Consider the following 17885-nt stretch of genomic DNA (forward strand, 5'->3'; position numbering starts at 1 on the left):
AAGGCTGCCCCCCCAACACGAGGGCAAGTACGACATGGGAAGAGGTGGAGTGGGAAGGTTCCGTGGTCTGAAACAGCTTACTTTTGCAAACTCCCACGGAACAATATGCCAGGGCCATGGGCACACACTTCCAGGGCCACGCCGAGAGACACCGAGGCTCAGCCCGCAGGAGCTCCTCAGTACCTCTGCCTGAGCGGCTCTTTCGGCCCAAAGGGGACCATCACTAGTGAGGAGGGTCCCGGCCGCACCCCAGAGCATGGGTCGTCCACGGGGACCGTGGGGCCGACAGGGAAGCGCGTCCTGTTCGGCCAGCAGGCTCTGCTCTCCTGTGCGGGCCCTAAAGTTCACTTCCCAAGTCAGTAAACCAGAGGCACACGTGCCTTCCCTGCAGAACTGACGAGCTACTTTAGAAGCAAGCGGGGGGAGCCAATCACGTACCAGAAATGAGGTAGCCGGAAGCTATGGCGATGTTCACCTTCACGAGCGATGGGTCACCCCTGTGAACATTTTTGAAAGAAACGTTTTAGATGGGTTATAGACGACAGCTGCTTCTTTTTCTATGGAGATTTAAACGTCATCACAATGCTTTCCGCAGATTCTCAACAGTGAATTGTCACACACACCGAGCTGTGATACTTCCAGCTGCATGAATCACTGTAACTTCTTATCCTGATTCGCTAAGAGTTCTAGGAAAATCGTTTTACCAAAAGAAACCTTTTCAAACAATGTGCTCTTATGTGATTTGAGAAAAGATTCAAATGGAATTCAGACGCCCATTTTTTTAAAATTTTTTGATTCCTAATTCTGAATCAGAGACTCAAAACAACCTCAAGAAATCACCCAGCTGGCCCTGACCCAAGACAGCTCACTGTCGTCATCATCATCACAATTACTGGGGACGGAGGGACCCGCCTGTCATCACACATGAGGGCCAGTCAGAGCAGGACAGTTTAACCCTGCTGTTTCGACCCCTCCACATATTAAGATCCTCCGTGTTTCCCTGTGGATGCTTCTCACTCTGAGGAACAAACACGATGACCAGCCCTCGTCGTCTGAGCGACGCCATGACCCACCCGCTACGTGAGCACGGGTGGGAATGAGAACAGCTAACCCGCCCACGGGGGAGGACCCGCCTCAGTCACGTCCTCTTCCCACACCCGACCTGCAAACACACGCCCGGAAAGCCACGCCCGGGAGCAGTCAGGGCGTGGGGGAAAGTGCAGAAATACCAAAAACTATAACAGGGGAAGAGTCTGATAAGGACAAAGATGGACCAACAAATCAAATCTCTGTTATAAAATCCACTTCCCAAAAGAGCTGGCTCTGTGGACCATCGTGTTTGTAAAATTAAAATTTGAGAGGAATGGAGCTAGAAATGGTTTGGGTCGATGACATAAAAACCTGGTCCGGAATGGAAATTTCACTGAAAGGGTTCCCTTTGAAAAAATACCTTCCCGATGAAAATTTATCAAGGGTGGTGTAATTCTGATGGGCGTGACTTCATATGGACGAGCGGAAAACAAGGGGTCACACAGAGACGGTCCAGAGGCCGGGCTCGATCGCCAGGTCCTTCGCGGGCCTTCCCCAAACACACCTGATCTCCCACACCGGGCCTCACGGACGTCTTCTCACCAAACGCCAGGAGCCACGGTCTGTGAGGTTTCTGACACTGGCATGACATTTAAATGTTTCAGAAGAAGAGCCGCCTTACGCATGACCGCGGACCCCTGCTGAGCACAGTCACTGCTGGCGCCTCCCAACTCCTGTGGGACTCCCTTCCTCCCACGCGGACATCTGTAGTTCTCATTTTCCTGTCTTTGTTAGCAAATGACGGCTCAAACACACATCGGAAGACTGAGTCTCAGAGCTGACTGTCCTGCCTCAATAACGCCTCACTGCTGCTCAGGACAGTGGTTGTGGTAACTGGGTTTTACGCATTAGCTCGGTACAAATGTTCACGCCACCGTATTCCGCTTTGGATACCAGGGGCCATACCAAGGCGGGTGGTACTCATTATCTGCATTCAGGTCTGAAATGCATCATTCTAACGCACCTTGCTGACGTAAGGCTGCACACAAGCATTTTAATACACCACACACCACCAATTTGTTTTCTGTTTCAAAGCAAAGTTAAGAGATGTCCCGATTGATAACTGATATAAAAAATGCAGATCGCACTAGATTGGAAAGAAATGTCTTACCAAAGCGGGTCTCTGATGGTCGGCTCGTCGTAGAAGTAATTGTACACGCTGAAGCCCCCCACCACCAGCGAATGGAGAGTAGACACCACCCTGGAGTGGAAGGAAGCACACAGGAAGACTTCAGACTCCTCGAGGGAACGCTAATTCTGGAAGACGTCTAACATCCTGGGCCAGTCGAGTCTGGAGCCACCTAAGTGCAGGCATGAGCTTCTCTGAGAGTTTGCAGAATAAACGAGACTGTCATTTAGAAATCCCAGGGCTGCGCTTCACCTGGGAATTCGTGAGGGGTCTACAGTCTCCCGCTGGACACCTGGTGACTCGCCTGTTGGTTAGAAGCTCTGTGCAGCAGCACATCTGGGGACGCAGTTGACACTCTTGTGCAAACAGGTGGTGACTGGCGAGCCCCCCACCCCCCACCCCCGGCATTGCTGTGGGGTCCCGGCTTCCATCCTTGCACCGAATGGCTAGAAATGAGCTCCATATCTACTGGCCTCAACCAACGCCAGACCCTTGAATCAGAATGCGAATGGTGCGTGAAATACACATTCACATGTATGACCGCATTCGATTCTCGTAACGTCTGTGAGGAAGCGACCCTCAATATTCTTTTTTTTTTTTTTTTGTATTTTTCTGAAGCTGGAAACGGGGAGAGACAGTCAGACAGACTCCTGCATGCGCCTGACCGGGATCCACCCGGCACGCCCACCAGGGGCGACGCTCTGCCCACCAGGGGGCGATGCTCTGCCCCTCTGGGGCGTCGCTCTGCCGCGACCAGAGCCACTCTAGCGCCTGGGGCAGAGGCCAAGGAGCCATCCCCCGCCCAGGCCATCTTTGGTCCAATGGAGCCTTGGCTGCGGGAGGGGAAGAGAGAGACAGAGAGGAAGGAGGGGGGGGGTGGAGAAGCAGATGGGCGCTTCTCCTATGTGCCCTGGCCGGGAATCGAACCCAGGTCCCCCGCACGCCAGGCCGACACTCTACCACTGAGCCAACCGGCCAGGGCCCTCGATATTCTCAACAGTGTACTAAGGACTGTAAACTGACATAGAAAACCCGTTTTTCAAAGAAACACTCAAGTGAAAGCAAAGTGCTCACAAGATCAAGGTTTTCTCTGATGGGAGGAACGAGGTGTAGATGAAAAACAACAGTTCCTATGAGCATATCTCACGAATAATGGAATGACTCAACCAATCTCCAAGCTCTATGATATGCTGATAAATAATAAATTATGTTTTTCTCCTCATTAGAATAAAGAACACAAGGAATAGAAAGTTTTTACCTTAGTAAATGTGCAATAAATTTCTTTCTACAAATATTTAAAAGTGAAAATAATATATCAACCAATATCAATCTTGATATTAGAAAATACTCTTCTAATTTGAAAATCAATATACTTGATCTAAGAGATAATTTAACACACCGCATTCAATGCAATCATATTTTCAATGCTCAAAGATTCACACCAACTTAAGGACAGTGACAAAGAACCCTCTACAATACCAGAGGGCCATTCTGAAGTGAATAACCCAATTTATCTGGTTTACAAGGCAGAATTTTCATGCCAACCACCCCTGTATTCCATTGGAACACAGCAGGACAAACATGTTAAGATTCTTGATGTCAAATGAAACACTCCATCTAAGTAAGCATAAACCCAGCTTTCTGTTACCATTGGAAAACTCTATGGAAAAGAATCAAAACAAAACATAACCTCTCAGAAACCTGTTTTAGTGTTGAGTAACCTTATATTAAAAATTTTCTTTCAGACCTGACCAGGTAGTGGTGGTGCAGTGGATAGAGAGTCAGACTGGGATGCGGAGGACCCAGGTTCAAATCCTGAGGTCGCCGGCTTGAGTGCCGGCTCATCTGGTTTGAGCAAAGCTCACCGGCTTGGACCCAAGGTTGCTGGCTTGAGCAAGGGGTCACTTTCTCTGCTGTAGCCCCTCCCCACACACACACAGTCAAGGAACATATGAGAGAGAGAGAGAGAGAGAGAGAGAGAGAGAGAGAGAGAGAGAGAGGACCCATCTGAATAGTGTGATGAATCGCATATTGTCCCAGACTCCTCCTTCCGTGGGAACTCAGTGTCCCCGACGGTGACTCGGTGCACAGGTAAGGAGAAGCGGTTCTCAGTTTCCTCTCTGCTGCTGTCTCTCTGTCCCTTCCCTATTCCTTGATTCAAACGCCTCTCGCTCCTCCAACCGTGGTGACAAGGAAATGGAAACAGTTCGCTGTTTACCCCCCAATAATGTTCGCCCCCAGCCCCTTCTTTCTCCTTCACCCTAGTCTATCTTCACGTTAGGAAGGGTTTGAAAAGTAATGGCTAATACCTTTTGTTTCCCACATTTGAACAGTATCTTTGTGCTGTTCTTCAAGACAAGTCATAGCTCTTGTTCTTCAAAACGACATGGAGCAGGAATTCCCACGTTTTGGGTGGACCCGGCGGACCACACATGCTCTGCTTCCCATCCAAAACGTGAGAATTCTCTCTTCACGTATTTTTGGTGATAATCATGGCAACTTTAGAGACCTGCTGAATTCATTTTTTTATTTGTTTTTTGTAATATGTGCATATAGTAGTCATTTTAAAGAGCAAGCAAATAACTTATTTACATTTTTAAAATTGATTTTAGAGAAAGGAGAGGGGGGGGGTCAATTTATTTTTCCACATATTTATGCAATCTGTTGGTTCTTGTATGTGCCCTGACTGGAGATCAAACCGCAACACTGGCATAGACGGATGACTCTGTAACCGACCGAGATACCGGGCCAGGGCCTGAATTCATTGTATACTTAGCATTAACTTCAACTAAACAACAGTATCAGAAAGTGTCCCTATAGCACACACAAGAAAACTGCAACTAATTAAAACTAACACAACGTCCTATAGTCTTACAAGCCTTATTCTCTTTCCACTATCCTTGTTAAAAAAAAATCAACAAAAGCAATTTTTACTTTAGAATTACATAACAAAAAGAATGGATTCTGGAGGGCTCTGGATTGTGATGGAAAGTTCATTGAGACAGAGACACCCTGTTCTCCGTGTGGGGCGGTCAGCTGCCCTGCTCGGGCTAAGCGGCCAATACTATATATAGGCTCCTCGCCGCCCAGCTCATGTTTGCCTCTGCTATCATTTCCAGAGAGCATGTGCTGCTTATCATAAATGTTTCAGAGAAGAACGCAGAACAGTCCTCTTCCACAGCTGGCTGCAGGCTTCACCTCCCCACACTTCCCCGGGAAGCTGAATACATTCTTCCCACCATCTTTCAATTTAAGATCATCTAAAAATTTTCTTGTATGAGAGCTATCTACTCGTCTTTTATTCCTAAGATCAAATGAGAAACTTTTTCGTGAGCTTAGATTTTTCTTAGATTCCAAATAAAAGACTTTTTGGAAATAGTTAAAATAATTTTATTTCACCCTCACCGGTTGGCTCAGTGGTAGTGCATCGGCCCTGTGTGTGGAAGTCCCGGGTTCTATTCCTGGTCAGGGCACACGGAAGAAGCGATCATCTGCTTCTCCACCCCTCCCCCTTCTCTCTCTCTTTCTCTCTCTCTCTCTCTCTCTCTCTCTCTCCTTTCCTCTCCTGCAGCCAAGGCTCGATTGATTCAAGCACACTGGCCCCAAGCACTGAAGATGGCTCTGTGGAGACTTGCCTCAGGTGCTAAACATAGCTCAGTTGTGAGCACTGGCCCCAGATGGGCAGAGCATTGGCCCCAGACAGGGTTCACTGGGTAGATCCTGGGCGGGGCGCATGCGGGAGTATCTATCTTCCCTCCTCTCACTTAAAATAATTTCCTTTCCTAAAACTAGCTTTTAAAAAACATCCATTACATTTTCACAAGCTTTACCTTGAGTTCCATTCGATCTTCTTCTCGAAGCTGAGACTTTTGAAACCTGGAGAGACTCTTGCTGAGAGCCAGTGACTCACGAAGTGGAAGAGAAGCTGGAAGGTGCAGAAGCTGACCAGGATCGTGCCGATGACCACTGAGGCGTTGGTGTCCATAGTGCCCGGCCTGTGAGGGGAGCAAGGGCTGTGACCGGCTCGCAGTGCTCGCGGTAAAGCTAAGTTAAAGGTGGGTTTTTTTAAAATTATGTGACTGGGTTTTTAACCACCTATTTTAACATAACACAAATGCAAGACCACAAAGACACTAAGAATTTTAAGCCTGAACCAGCGATTTGGCATGTAGCTTACATTTGTATTTAAAATAAAAGAGGGGGACACCTCTTATCTTAAAGACCTCGATATGACGAACTTGAGGAGACAAATTTAACATCGTGATGTTCAAAATTATCTACGTCTTAGGGTTTAACGTTAAGAAGAAATTTCATGTGCTATACCTGAAGTATTCCTTCAGTAATAGTTTATCTTAGACGTAGGGCAAATTACCTGATTTCTCTACTCCCTAATCTCCTCATTTATAAAATGAAAGCTGGTTAGATAATTCCTCCAAAACAAACCAAAAATCATAATAGAACTAACATTATCTGCAAGAGCGAAACAAAAATAATCACATATTAAGGCCTGATTTTACAATATGACAAATATTTAAAACAAAATTTAAATCTTTTTTTATTTTTCCGAAGTGAGAAAGTGGGAGGCAGACAGACAGACTCCTGCATGTGCCCGACCGGGATCCACCCAGCATGCCCACCAGGAAGCAATGCTCTGCCCATCTGAGGTGTTGCTCCACTGCTACTGGAGCCATTCTAGCACCTGAGGTGGAGGCCATGGAGCCGTCCTCAGAGCCTGGGGCCAACTTTGCTCCAATGGAGCCTTGGCTGTGGGAGGAGAAGAGAGAGATAGAGAGGAAGGAGAGGGGGAAGGGTAGAGAAGCAGATGGGTGTTTCTCCTGTGTACCCTGGCTAGGAATTGAACCTGGGACTTCCACTCACCAGGCTGACGCTCAACAGCTGAGCCAACCAGCCAGGGCCTAAAACAAAATTTAAATCTTAAGGAGAATGATACCTTCTGGGAAAGCAACCATAACATTGTTACTGCTTATATTAGTATTTAACTTACAAAAAAAACAAACAAAACTGCAGTCACGCATATCCCTGGACCAGAAATCCTCGATGGCTTTTCATCTCTAAAATAAAAGGAGTTTTTTGTTTGTTTGTTTTAAGTGAAAGGGGGGAGATGGAGACTCCCGCATGTCCCCTGACCCGGGATCCACGTGGTGACCCCATCTGGGACCCATGCTTGATGCTCCAATCACCTGAGCTAACTTTAGCACCTGAGGCTGATGCACTCCAACAGTGCTATCCTTAGTGCCTGGGGCCAACACTCCAACCAATCAAGCCACTGGCTGCAGGAGGAGACAGGGAGAGAAGGGGGAGAGAAGCAGATGGGCGCTTCTCCTGTGTGCCCTGACCTAACCGGGAATTGAACTCAGGACATCCATAAGCCGGGCAGATGCTCTATCCACTTAGCCAATCGGCCACGGCCTAACAAAGAATATTTTTATAAAAGCGCTTCAGGTTTTAAGAACAGTTAGTAAAAAGAATAGCTATGCACAGACACACTTTCAAAGTATGTTTCCTGTCTCCTTGAGCTGAACTTTTTGGTTTCTAAAACTCTTAGGAGCATTGAGACCAGAAAAGGACACTGAAGTGTTTGCAAGCACAGCATCTCCCCAGTTCCTGCGCTGACAGAGGTGACCCTCACTCCTTCCCCTTCCAACCAGGACGTCATCGTGAGAACCAGCCCCTGCAGGCCTCCTGACAGAATTCACGTATCAGTAATGAAGTCTCCCCTCCTTTGTCTGGTGTGCGTTCGGCAAAAATACGGGAGTTACAATTCTTCTCACTGAGACCCCATTAACGTTATTGCTCATTTAGCTTATTTTTTCTTTTTAAAATGTGTTTATTGGGCATTAAAGTTTTCATGTGTGGGCTTTTGGTTTAATATGAACCAAATAATACAAAAAAGGCCACGTGGGTAGATAAATAAGCAATGAAACCAGGGACCAGAAGGGAGCGGAGCATCTAACCTTCAGTACGATTAACGTGAACATGAGTTCAGTATGAGTAACATGAACAGCCTTAAACCCGGGGAAGGTCTGGCCCAGAGTGTCGCTGGTCCTGGACGTGGCCGGGCACTGGATAGTCACTCACTTTGGTTAAAATTCAGCATACACAATAAAGCATGTATTTCATGAGCGGTTGATAAAAGTTGTGCTATAAAACACAGTAGCAATCATGCGACCTTATGCATTTTATGAATTGAAAACTGCACCAGTTCTGTTTTAATTTTTTGGTTGTTGTTGTTGTATTTTTCTGAAGCTGGAAACAGGGAGAGACAGTCAGACAGACTCCCGCATGCGCCCGACCGGGATCCACCCAGCACGCCCACCAGGGGGCGACGCTCTGCCCACCAGGGGCGACGCTCTGCCCCTCCGGGGCGTCGCTCTGCCGCGACCAGAGCCACTCTAGCGCCTGGGGCAGAGGCCAAGGAGCCATCCCCAGCGCCCGGGCCATCTTTGCTCCAATGGAGCCTTGGCTGCAGGAGGGGAAGAGAGAGACAGAGAGGAAGGGGGGGTGGAGAAGCAAATGGGCGCTTCTTCTATGTGCCCTGGCCGGGAATCGAACCCGGGTCCCCCGCACACCAGGCCGACGTTCTACCGCTGAGCCAACTGGCCAGGGCCACCAGTTCCGTTTTAAACAGCCCTCCATGAAGAAATTCATCATTCCTTTCAAAGCCCGTTGTACTGAGTGTGTGTCCCACCAGAGAGCTGGTGTCCTCAGCGGACCCACCCTCGCTCACGGGGTCTGCAGGTCACGTCTCTGTCGAGTCCCCTTGCAAAACGTGTCTGACTGAAAACGGAGACACTGCGTCCCGTCCACATGTGGCTCCCACCGGAGGCGGGACAGCACACGTGTGTGAGGTCACGCTGCGCCCGTCCACATGTGGCTCCCACCGGAGGCGGGACAGCACACGTGTGTGAGGTCGCGCTCCGGCTCTGCTCCACGTGAGCAGTGCTCAGTTCACCGCGTGTGCCTCTCAAGGACCGGGACAGGGCGTCTCACACATTTCCCCAGAACTCCCGGGCTCTGGCAGGAAGCGACTGCCCGTCCACCCACGGGGTCAGGCAAGAACAAACGACACAACCAAACAACGCTCAGGACTCAGAGCCCGGCCCTCGGGGGTCTAGTGGTTATCACGCAGAGGAACACCCAGCAGAGGCAGCAACGCGGGAGACGTCACTCACACACTGCCCCATGCGGGGGGGGGGGGGGCTGCAGAAGGTGGGGGACAGAGGGGGGTGTCTGGGCACGGCCTTCACAACAGAATTAGCCCTCCTCGATCAGGAGCTGGGTCACCAAAGAGTCTTCCAGAGCTTTTTGGACACAGTGAGGTTTGCATTTTTCCCCCAAGATGGTTTCCACAGACTTGACTTTGAGCTGTTTTCTTAGTACTGAGCGTGACAAGCTTTGAATGACACCTGCCCGCCATCGGCTGGTGAGGTGGGCATACCACCCTCTCCCTGTCCTCACTGGTACCACACTCCAACCTCCCAACACCCAGAGCAACCTCAAGCTGAAATACGTCCCAGATCTCTCCTCTGAGCTCCGGACACAGACGGCCAATGCCAGCTTGTCAGCCCCACTCAGCACTGCAGCGGCTGAAACCACATTCCTGGAATGCCCCCTGCCCCTGACCCCTGCCCCTGACCCCTGCACTCGGTCCCTGCACCTGCCCCCTGCCCCTGCCCCCTGCACTCAGTCCCTGTACCTGCCCCCTACACCTGCCCCCTGCACCTGACCCCTGTGCTCGGTCCCTGCACCTGCCCCCTGCCCCTGCCCCCGCCCCCTACACCTGCTCCTGCCCCCTACACCTGCCCCCGCCCCCTGCCCCTGCCCCCGCCCCCTACACCTGCTCCTGCCCCCTACACCTGCCCCCTACCCCTGCCCCCGCCCCCTGCCCCTGCCCCCGCCCCCTACACCTGCTCCTGCCCCCTACACCTGCCCCCTGCCCCTGCCCCCGCCCCCTGCCCCTGCCCCCGCCCCCTACACCTGCTCCTGCCCCCTACACCTGCCCCCTGCCCCCTGCACCTGACTGCTGCCCCCACCCCCTACACCTGACCCCTACACCTGACCCCTGCACCTGACCGCTGCCCCCTGACCCCTACACCTGATCCCTGTACTTGGTCCCTGCTTGCTGAACTCCAGCTAACGCCTCTCCCTGCTCCTTAGAGGTGCCGTGTTCCCTCCCTCCACGCGGAATCATCTCTTCCTCTTCCATGCCAGCCCCTCCACTCCTGAGAGCCCCTCACGCCCCTTCAGCCGGTAGTCAACCCTCGCTTCCTGGGAGGCCTTACCTGAGCTCCCACAACAGACAACAGGTCAACCCCCCATCTGCTCACAGGGTCAGTTCAGACGTCTCCTTCCCCCTGTGGAGTGTGAGCCCCACGAGGGTGGGGGACGTGAACACTGCTGTCCCCAGGGTGTCCCCAGACCTAACAGAGGGCCTGCCCTCCAGCACGCGCTCAGTACCCGTCTAGTCAGTAAAACAGGACAACGCAGACACTCCTGTTCCTCAGTGTGCGTTCCACTTGGCTGGTGTCTGATCCATGACAGGTCCCAGGTCTGACCAGTATCATCAACGTGTCGAAAAAAAAGAACTTTCTAAGTGGACAATCCTAGCATTACAGCGCTGTGGACAAGAAGGGGTTCCACAGAGAATGACCTCAGAGGGTGGTCTGGTCGTGGTGGGCAGACACACCCCAGACCGGACCTTCTCTAGTAAAAGGTTTACCTTTGCCCTAAGCCAGCCCTGCCACTGTTCTGGGGCACCTAGGTGAGCAGACCTTTGCAGTGAGTGTAACCGGCCTGCACAGAGCACATAACTGGCCTCTCCTGTAAGCCAGGCCCCACCCGCCCTCTTGGGCCCTCAGGGAAGCTCCCTTACTGCCCGCCCACATTTTAAATGCATGAAAGAAAGTGCAAAGCTGCTACTCCCAGGGTCAAGTTGGCTCAAATAAAATCTTTAAGAAACATGTCAGCAGCAGAAACACAAACTGACTCAAAAATACTCTCACCTCCAGCGTCCTAAAGCGAAGAGTACTGATGTTATAAACGAACGAGTCCCGAGTGTGTGTCTCAGGCCGTTTGTGCTGCTGTAACAAAACACCACAGCCTGGGTGGCAGAGGAGCATAGGAAATCTACTGCCCAGGTCACCACATGGCAGAGGGCTGGGGCGCTCTGTGGGGTCCCTATTACAAGAGGCACTAACCCCACTCACAAGAGATCCACCTCATGATCCAGTCACCTCCCAAAGGCCTCACCAACTAATGTCACCACCTCTGGGGGTTAGGAATTCAACACACAAGATTTGAGGTGGGGGGTGGGGGCACAAACACCCAGATCACAGCAATGTGAACTATAGTTTGTGGACGAAAAAGGGGTCACATGGTAACCCTGACAAGCTCAGGGGAATCCTGCATGGTGTCCTTACAAACTCAGAGACCTCAAGTAACCACACGGGGTGCTGGGGAATTAAGACTTCCTAACCTAAAGCATTCATGGCAGGTAGTCACATCCCAGGGCGGCATATTTCCCCGACAAAGGTCAGCCTTCACCTTCACTGAGCCTGTCTCTTGTCCTTTATGCACCTAAGACAGTGGGTCTCAAAGTGTGTGCCAGGGCGCACTGGTGCACCCTAGATTTCCAGGTGCACCCTATGGTATTCCAGAGAAATATGTGCCTGTTGGGGACCAAAAAACCAACAGCGTTTTTGGAGTTTAGATTTTTGGGGGACAGAGGTGTGGGGAATTAGCTGTAAGCTGACAGTCTGCCCAACCCCCCACTTCACTTGCCTGATTAGGTTGCAAAAGGCTGTTAAGCTGTGGTGCTGGATTGTTTACACTACCCCCCATGTTCCCTAGAAAGACTGGAGGCAAGTTTCTTCTATCCTTTGTTTGGTGTCAAGTTAAGATGATGTGTATGGTGGGGGTTTTCTGCACTCAACACAATTAAGATTAAAAAGAGAGGAATTCTTCAATGTATTATTGAGGAAATGAGAGTTTGCCTTCAAATAGATGCCCAAACATTGAAGAAATCACTGGGACACATCAGGCTCATGTTTCTCATAAACACAAGAATGGAGAAACTTAACACATTCATGCTGGGACCTGCTGAATTTACTAAATCTTACTAAGAATGTATCTATAAATATATATATAAAAAGATAACTTTTTTGTCTTTTTTTTTTTTTACTTTTTAACTCCTCTTTTTTACGAATTCTAAAAAGCATAACTCAAAAAATGTAACATAAAAATGTTTTTTAACGTCAGAATAAATTTAATCTTGTCGTATTTATTTCGTCTAATTACTATATATAAAAGCACGCTTGGACTTTATATTATTTTTCTTTAATATTTGACTTAATTGTTATAACATATTTCTCAGAAATTTGTATAGAGTGCGCCTACGATTATCTGTAGGATTTTAAATGCGCCCCAACTTCAAAGAGTTTGAGAACCACTGACCTAAGACAACAACAGTCCCTGACAGCACACCTTTGGAACATCCAAGCGCAACCAGCTCCCAGAGCCGCCACCACAGGAAAGCCCCTCATTGTTACTATCGTGTTCGCGGTTACATGGTAACCATCCTCCACCCAGCAATGGAAAAGAAGTATCCATCTGTCACTTGTTACCCAGCCCCTGCTTTGCTCCCTCCACCGCCCCAATCCACCGCCAAGGGGCTACACGGGACCCCTTAAACCTCCGCGTGGACTGGGGTGTACAGAATACGGGGCCAAACAGCCGTTCCCTGGAGCATTTTCTCAGTCCATCGAGGTTCTGCTTCCTGGCAAGTGTTGTCGGTTCAGCTCAAATAATCTCTTAAAAATCCCGACAGGTCTGGACGTTTCTCGCGGTGACAGGTTCGACTTGTCCAAACTCTTACGACATGACACGCGTCCACTCCGCGTTCTCCATACTCTCCTGGCGACAGGAGTATTGATTTCTCTACCACACCCGTAGCCCAAATGCGTGTCCTAAAAATCTCTATTTGAAAACTGTAAATCATTTGTGACTGAGCACATGTCCGCAGTAGATATTTACCACACACACACACAAACTCGACCTCCCCAAATGGCTCACCTGCCCACCCCTCATCCATTCTGAATTTTGTCTGCGGTTTTTTATATGAGTGGCACATTGCAACTCTTTGTCTGAATGCTCATAAAATGTCAATGATTAACCGGAAGAGACTGAAACTTCTCAGTAAAGAATAACAGTCACGCCACCCACTGAGGACTTGCCATTCATATAAAGACTTGAGGCATCTCATCAAACGCAGGCAGAGCTCTTCGCTAGAGGCATGGTTTGTGTTGCTCTTCATTGTTGGGTGTTTGTTTGTTTGTTTTAATTCTGCATGGAGAGCTATAGTTTTTAAAAAGTTAGGAGAATTACATGCTGAAAATATCCTCTTTCCTTTCTGAGCCTCCAGTTCACAAACCCTTAGCATCAGTGTGGTCTATGGGAAGCCAGGTCCGGAGAAGTCCACCTTCCCTGTGGACACGCTCCAGCAGCCAGGGTGCTGCTTTTTAAAACGAGGCCAACGGGAGGCGAGGAAAGGCTGAACCAGGGGAGGGTAAGGAGCCCTGCACGAACATGACTGAGCTACACGCGCTCTCTCTAACAGGGGCCCTCCTGGTGACAGAGAAGGCTTCTCTACAGCCCCTCCCTGTCAGGTAAGACCCTAAGCTTCCCACGTACCAAACTAACATACTATGTGTGTTGACTATCATTGAAAAATAATTAAAAAAACTTTAATAATTTATTTTTCAATTACCACTGACTAAAAAAAATTAATGAAAATTTTTTTCATGTCACCCAGCCCCCAGCAAGAAGTATCCATGCTCAGGGGCAGAGGGGTGGCTCCTTGTTGCTGTCACACATTATCTTTTTTCTGTTCTCTTCACAACTGTCTTAACAGGGAATTGTACCACTATGGAACTCTTGAACCCAAGATTTCCCTTGTATCTGCCATAACCCGTCTGGCCCTTCATCTCCGATGTTAACTGCCCTCTCGGCATCTTTCTCTGACCCTCTAACTCTGTGCCCTTCTGGCCTGCATGTCCCAGAGCACCCGCCCCCCACCCCCCACACACGCGCCCCCACACACACAACACCTGCTCACCACAGATTCGGCTGTTCCCTCTGAAGATGCCTTCCTATAGTCGTCTGATGGCGTGTGTGGGGGGAGGTGTCTTGATATATATTTTATCACTTAGCCCGGAGTCTCCCCCAAGACAGCCAAGGCGGGGGCGATCCCGTCTCTTTAACCTACCCCCGCCCCGAGAAGTCCTGTTCGTTCAGGAAAACACCCCCTCCCCCCTGGTTTCTTTCCCAGGACCCCTGCTCAGTCTCCCCCCACTGCAGGCATCGTGAGTGAGAATCTGGACGAGACCGCCCCTCTTCCCACCTCCCCTCTGGTGACACATCCACGTGTCTAGCTATGAACTTGAAATACAGTGGAATCTCGTCGGGTCCCCTGGGCCGTGCACATTTTCGGTCTTACTTACAGCTGTTCCCTGCACCGCACGCGACTGTGTGAGCTGGGGGCCTGCGTCTGCCCACGGGAGGCGGGAAGCGCCCCCTCCCACCCAGCACTCCGTGATGCTCTGCAGGCGCCCCCAACCCCGACCCTCAGGCCAAGAAGATCCCGTCAGGAAAGCAGGAGCTGGTTTCCTGGGACCATGCAGCTCAGTGTACAGAGGACACATTCTATGTTCTTGATAAAAATGTTGCTTCCTAGCTCCTCGCCCCCCCGAAAACTTTTATAAAGAAGTCTTTGTTTGTGAAACCCCTGAGTTCCCAGGACAGCCAGTGGGTGCTGGATAAACCGGACGCCTTGAGCCGGGGACGCAGGCATTGGAAGGTCACGTGAAGGCAGAGCCTGGCACAGCGAGAGGTGAGGGCTGGAAGCTGACAGGACGTGAGAGCCCGTCTCCGAGAGAATCCGCGTGTCCCATTCAGCCCCCTGGCCCCGGGACCTCGGCAGCTCTGCGTCTGTGTGAGCGAGGCCCTGACTGAGGCACAGTGGGGGCCAGGGGACCCGTGGCACCTGGGAAGAGGAGGGAGGACCTGCCACCAGCCTCTCCCGACGCCCGGCGGACTCACGCCCGCACCCTGCTCGGCCCCGGCCGGAGGGTCACACAAGGAGGCGCTCGGCTTGGAACACCGTTTGACTTTGCGCCAACACTGTGAGATCAAGGAAAAACTGGACAGAGCAAGATGTTTCCAAAAGAGGTTTTGTTCTTTTTTTTTAAAGGAATCACTGGGACACCTGCCAAGCCACCTGGGAAGTCAGGAGCTCAGGGGACAAAGAGGCCTTCTCACCTCCACACTGCCGATCGGACCACCCCCGGGGGCAGGACTCCGTGGGTTCCAGGGACTGAAGAACAGCTGAGCAGATCTCCCCTTCCTGTTGGGCTCTTAAGACAAATGCCGTTCAGCCAGAGACCTAGAATCGAACCCTAGTCCCGGTCCTTATCAAGCGGCCTTGAGCAGAAGGACGCAGGAGTGAGATGGCCGCCACGCAAGACGGCTACAAGCTGGAGTGAGATGAGTCCCCCACAGTGGCCGCCGTGATGAGTCATGTAACGGCCATGTCCTTGCAAGAGGACAGTGGCCCCATGTCACCCACAGGTGAGGTCTATGTCTCTGTCCTCCGGCGTGTGGGCTGGCCCTGACCCCAGCAGACAATTTGCACACCAGAAGAGAGGCTGGGAGCATTCCGGAGCCCAGGTAGGCCTCGAAAGACCTTTGGCACCTGCCTTTCACTCCCCTGGGGGTTGCTGGGGTCTGTCTCGTCCACTGGAGGACGAGAGGCCACGTGGAGAGGGGAGGTGGCCCAGCTGACAGGCGACACTCAACACCAACCCCTAGCCCTGCTAACAAGTCATCGGGGCCAACTGCCCAGCTGCCCCTCGCTCCAGCTGGACACAGCCCCAGCAGCGAGCCCACAACCGGCTGAGGAGCTGCCCAACCCTCCGGAGAGTCATGAGAAATACGAAATCACTGTTGTAAGCCTCTAGACTTTGGGGGTGGTTTGCTACTGAGCAAACAGATAGATCAAAACACCACTCAACAGCGGACAGTGCTTATTATTATGCCTTTTCCTGACCAAGAAATGGTCCCTCTCTCCGACAGCACCACGTCTTAGAGGGGTCAGGGGTCAGGTCCGCAGTGACATGATCACTTCTCCCCCCTCTTGCCGCGGCCTGGGGCCCCACAGCTCTTCTGCGCCCTGTGCTACCTGAGGAACCCGATGGCTTCCAGCGTGGATCCCGCCTGACCTCACACTGCCTCCGGCGGCACCATGTCCCCCGCATGCAGGGCCCCTGTACCTGACTCGGCACCGGATCTGACACCATCAGAGAGCCCCAAAATCTAAATGCAGGGCCCGCTTCCTCCAGCCACTCACAGGCCGGCGCGGCGTGGGTGATCCCGAGCTGCGTCTTACTCGAGTCTGTTTCAGGTCCAGGGCGGGGCCGTAACAGCCCCTGCACCTGGCCCTCAGGCCCGGTCACAGGCACTGTCCACAGCCTCGTTCCCGAGGCCAGACGTGAGACTGAGCAACACGGTCCTGGAGGCTCCGCCCCATGGGGCTCGCTTCCCCGACTTCCCGAAATCGGGCCAAGCTACCCAGCCTGTGGACGGATCCGAGATCTGCGGACACGCTCACGCCCGCAGCCTAGGGACACGCCTACAGCCTAGGGACACGCTCACGCCTACAGCCTAGGGACACACTCACGCCTGCAGCCTAGGGACACGCCTACAGCCTAGGGACACGCTCACGCCTACAGCCTAGGGACACGCTCACGCCCGCAGCCTAGGGACACGCCTACAGCCTAGGGACATGCTCACACCTGCAGCCTAGGGACACGCCTACAGCCTAGGGACATGCTCACGCCTGCAGCCTAGGGACACGCCTGCAGCCTAGGGACACGCCTGCAGCCTAGGGACACGCTCACGCCTATAGCCTAGGGACACGCTCATGCCCGCAGCCTAGGGACACGCCTACAGCCTAGGGACACGCTCACGCCTATAGCCTAGGGACACGCTCACACCCGCAGCCTAGGGACACGCTCACGCCCGCAGCCTAGGGACACGCCTATAGCCTAGGGACACGCTCATGCCTGCAGCCTAGGGACACGCCTACAGCCTAGGGACACGCTCACGCCTATAGCCTAGGGACACGCCTACAGCCTAGGGACACGCTCACGCCCGCAGCCTAGGGACACGCTCACGCCCGCAGCCTAGGGACACGTTCACACCCGCGGCCTAGGGACATGCTCACGCCCGCGGCCTAGGGACGCGCCTACAGCCTAGGGACACGCTCACACCTGCAGGTGCTCTGGACACTCCCGGGAAGGGCGGCTCTGGTCGCTTCCCGACTCGCAGAGTTGACCCCTGTGAACAAGTGCCACGCTTTCTGCAGGACCAAGCGTGGAAGTGTTTTATTCTTTTAAAAGGAGAGTATTTCCTTCCAACCAGAGCACCCCCACCTCCTGGTGTGCTAGTTGCAAGCCTGGTATTCTTGGGTGAGTGGTTCTACTCACAGACGTCCCCCTAGAACGGTGCATTCTGTACGACCTGCTGGAGAGTGTGTCTGGGTACAGTATCAGATGGCTGCTGTCCCCGCTCGTGTCCCTGCAGGTCCTCATAG

The 17885-nt window shown here is 51.9% G+C and overlaps 1 protein-coding gene across 8 annotated transcripts in view; it reads right to left on the bottom strand.

Annotated features, from left to right (window-relative positions):
• TLCD4 (TLC domain containing 4) overlaps window positions 1–17885 on the bottom strand; it is a 66422-nt gene that overhangs the window by 12586 nt on the left and 35951 nt on the right. For 7 of the 8 annotated variants that reach the window (XM_066353325.1, XM_066353323.1, XM_066353320.1 and 4 more), the window contains exons 2-4: window positions 6049–6213; window positions 2201–2290; window positions 439–497 (exon numbers count right to left, since the gene is read on the bottom strand). In XM_066353325.1, the coding sequence (XP_066209422.1) occupies window positions 439–497; window positions 2201–2290; window positions 6049–6203 (304 nt within the window). In that variant the 5' untranslated portion in view covers window positions 6204–6213. Of the gene's footprint in view, window positions 1–438; window positions 498–2200; window positions 2291–6048; window positions 6214–7223; window positions 7268–17885 lie in introns of those variants that run through there. The other variant, XM_066353324.1, reaches the window with a different exon arrangement.

Source organism: Saccopteryx leptura, chromosome 11 (genome assembly GCF_036850995.1).
Source record: "Saccopteryx leptura isolate mSacLep1 chromosome 11, mSacLep1_pri_phased_curated, whole genome shotgun sequence".
Lineage (NCBI taxonomy): Eukaryota > Metazoa > Chordata > Mammalia > Chiroptera > Emballonuridae > Saccopteryx > Saccopteryx leptura.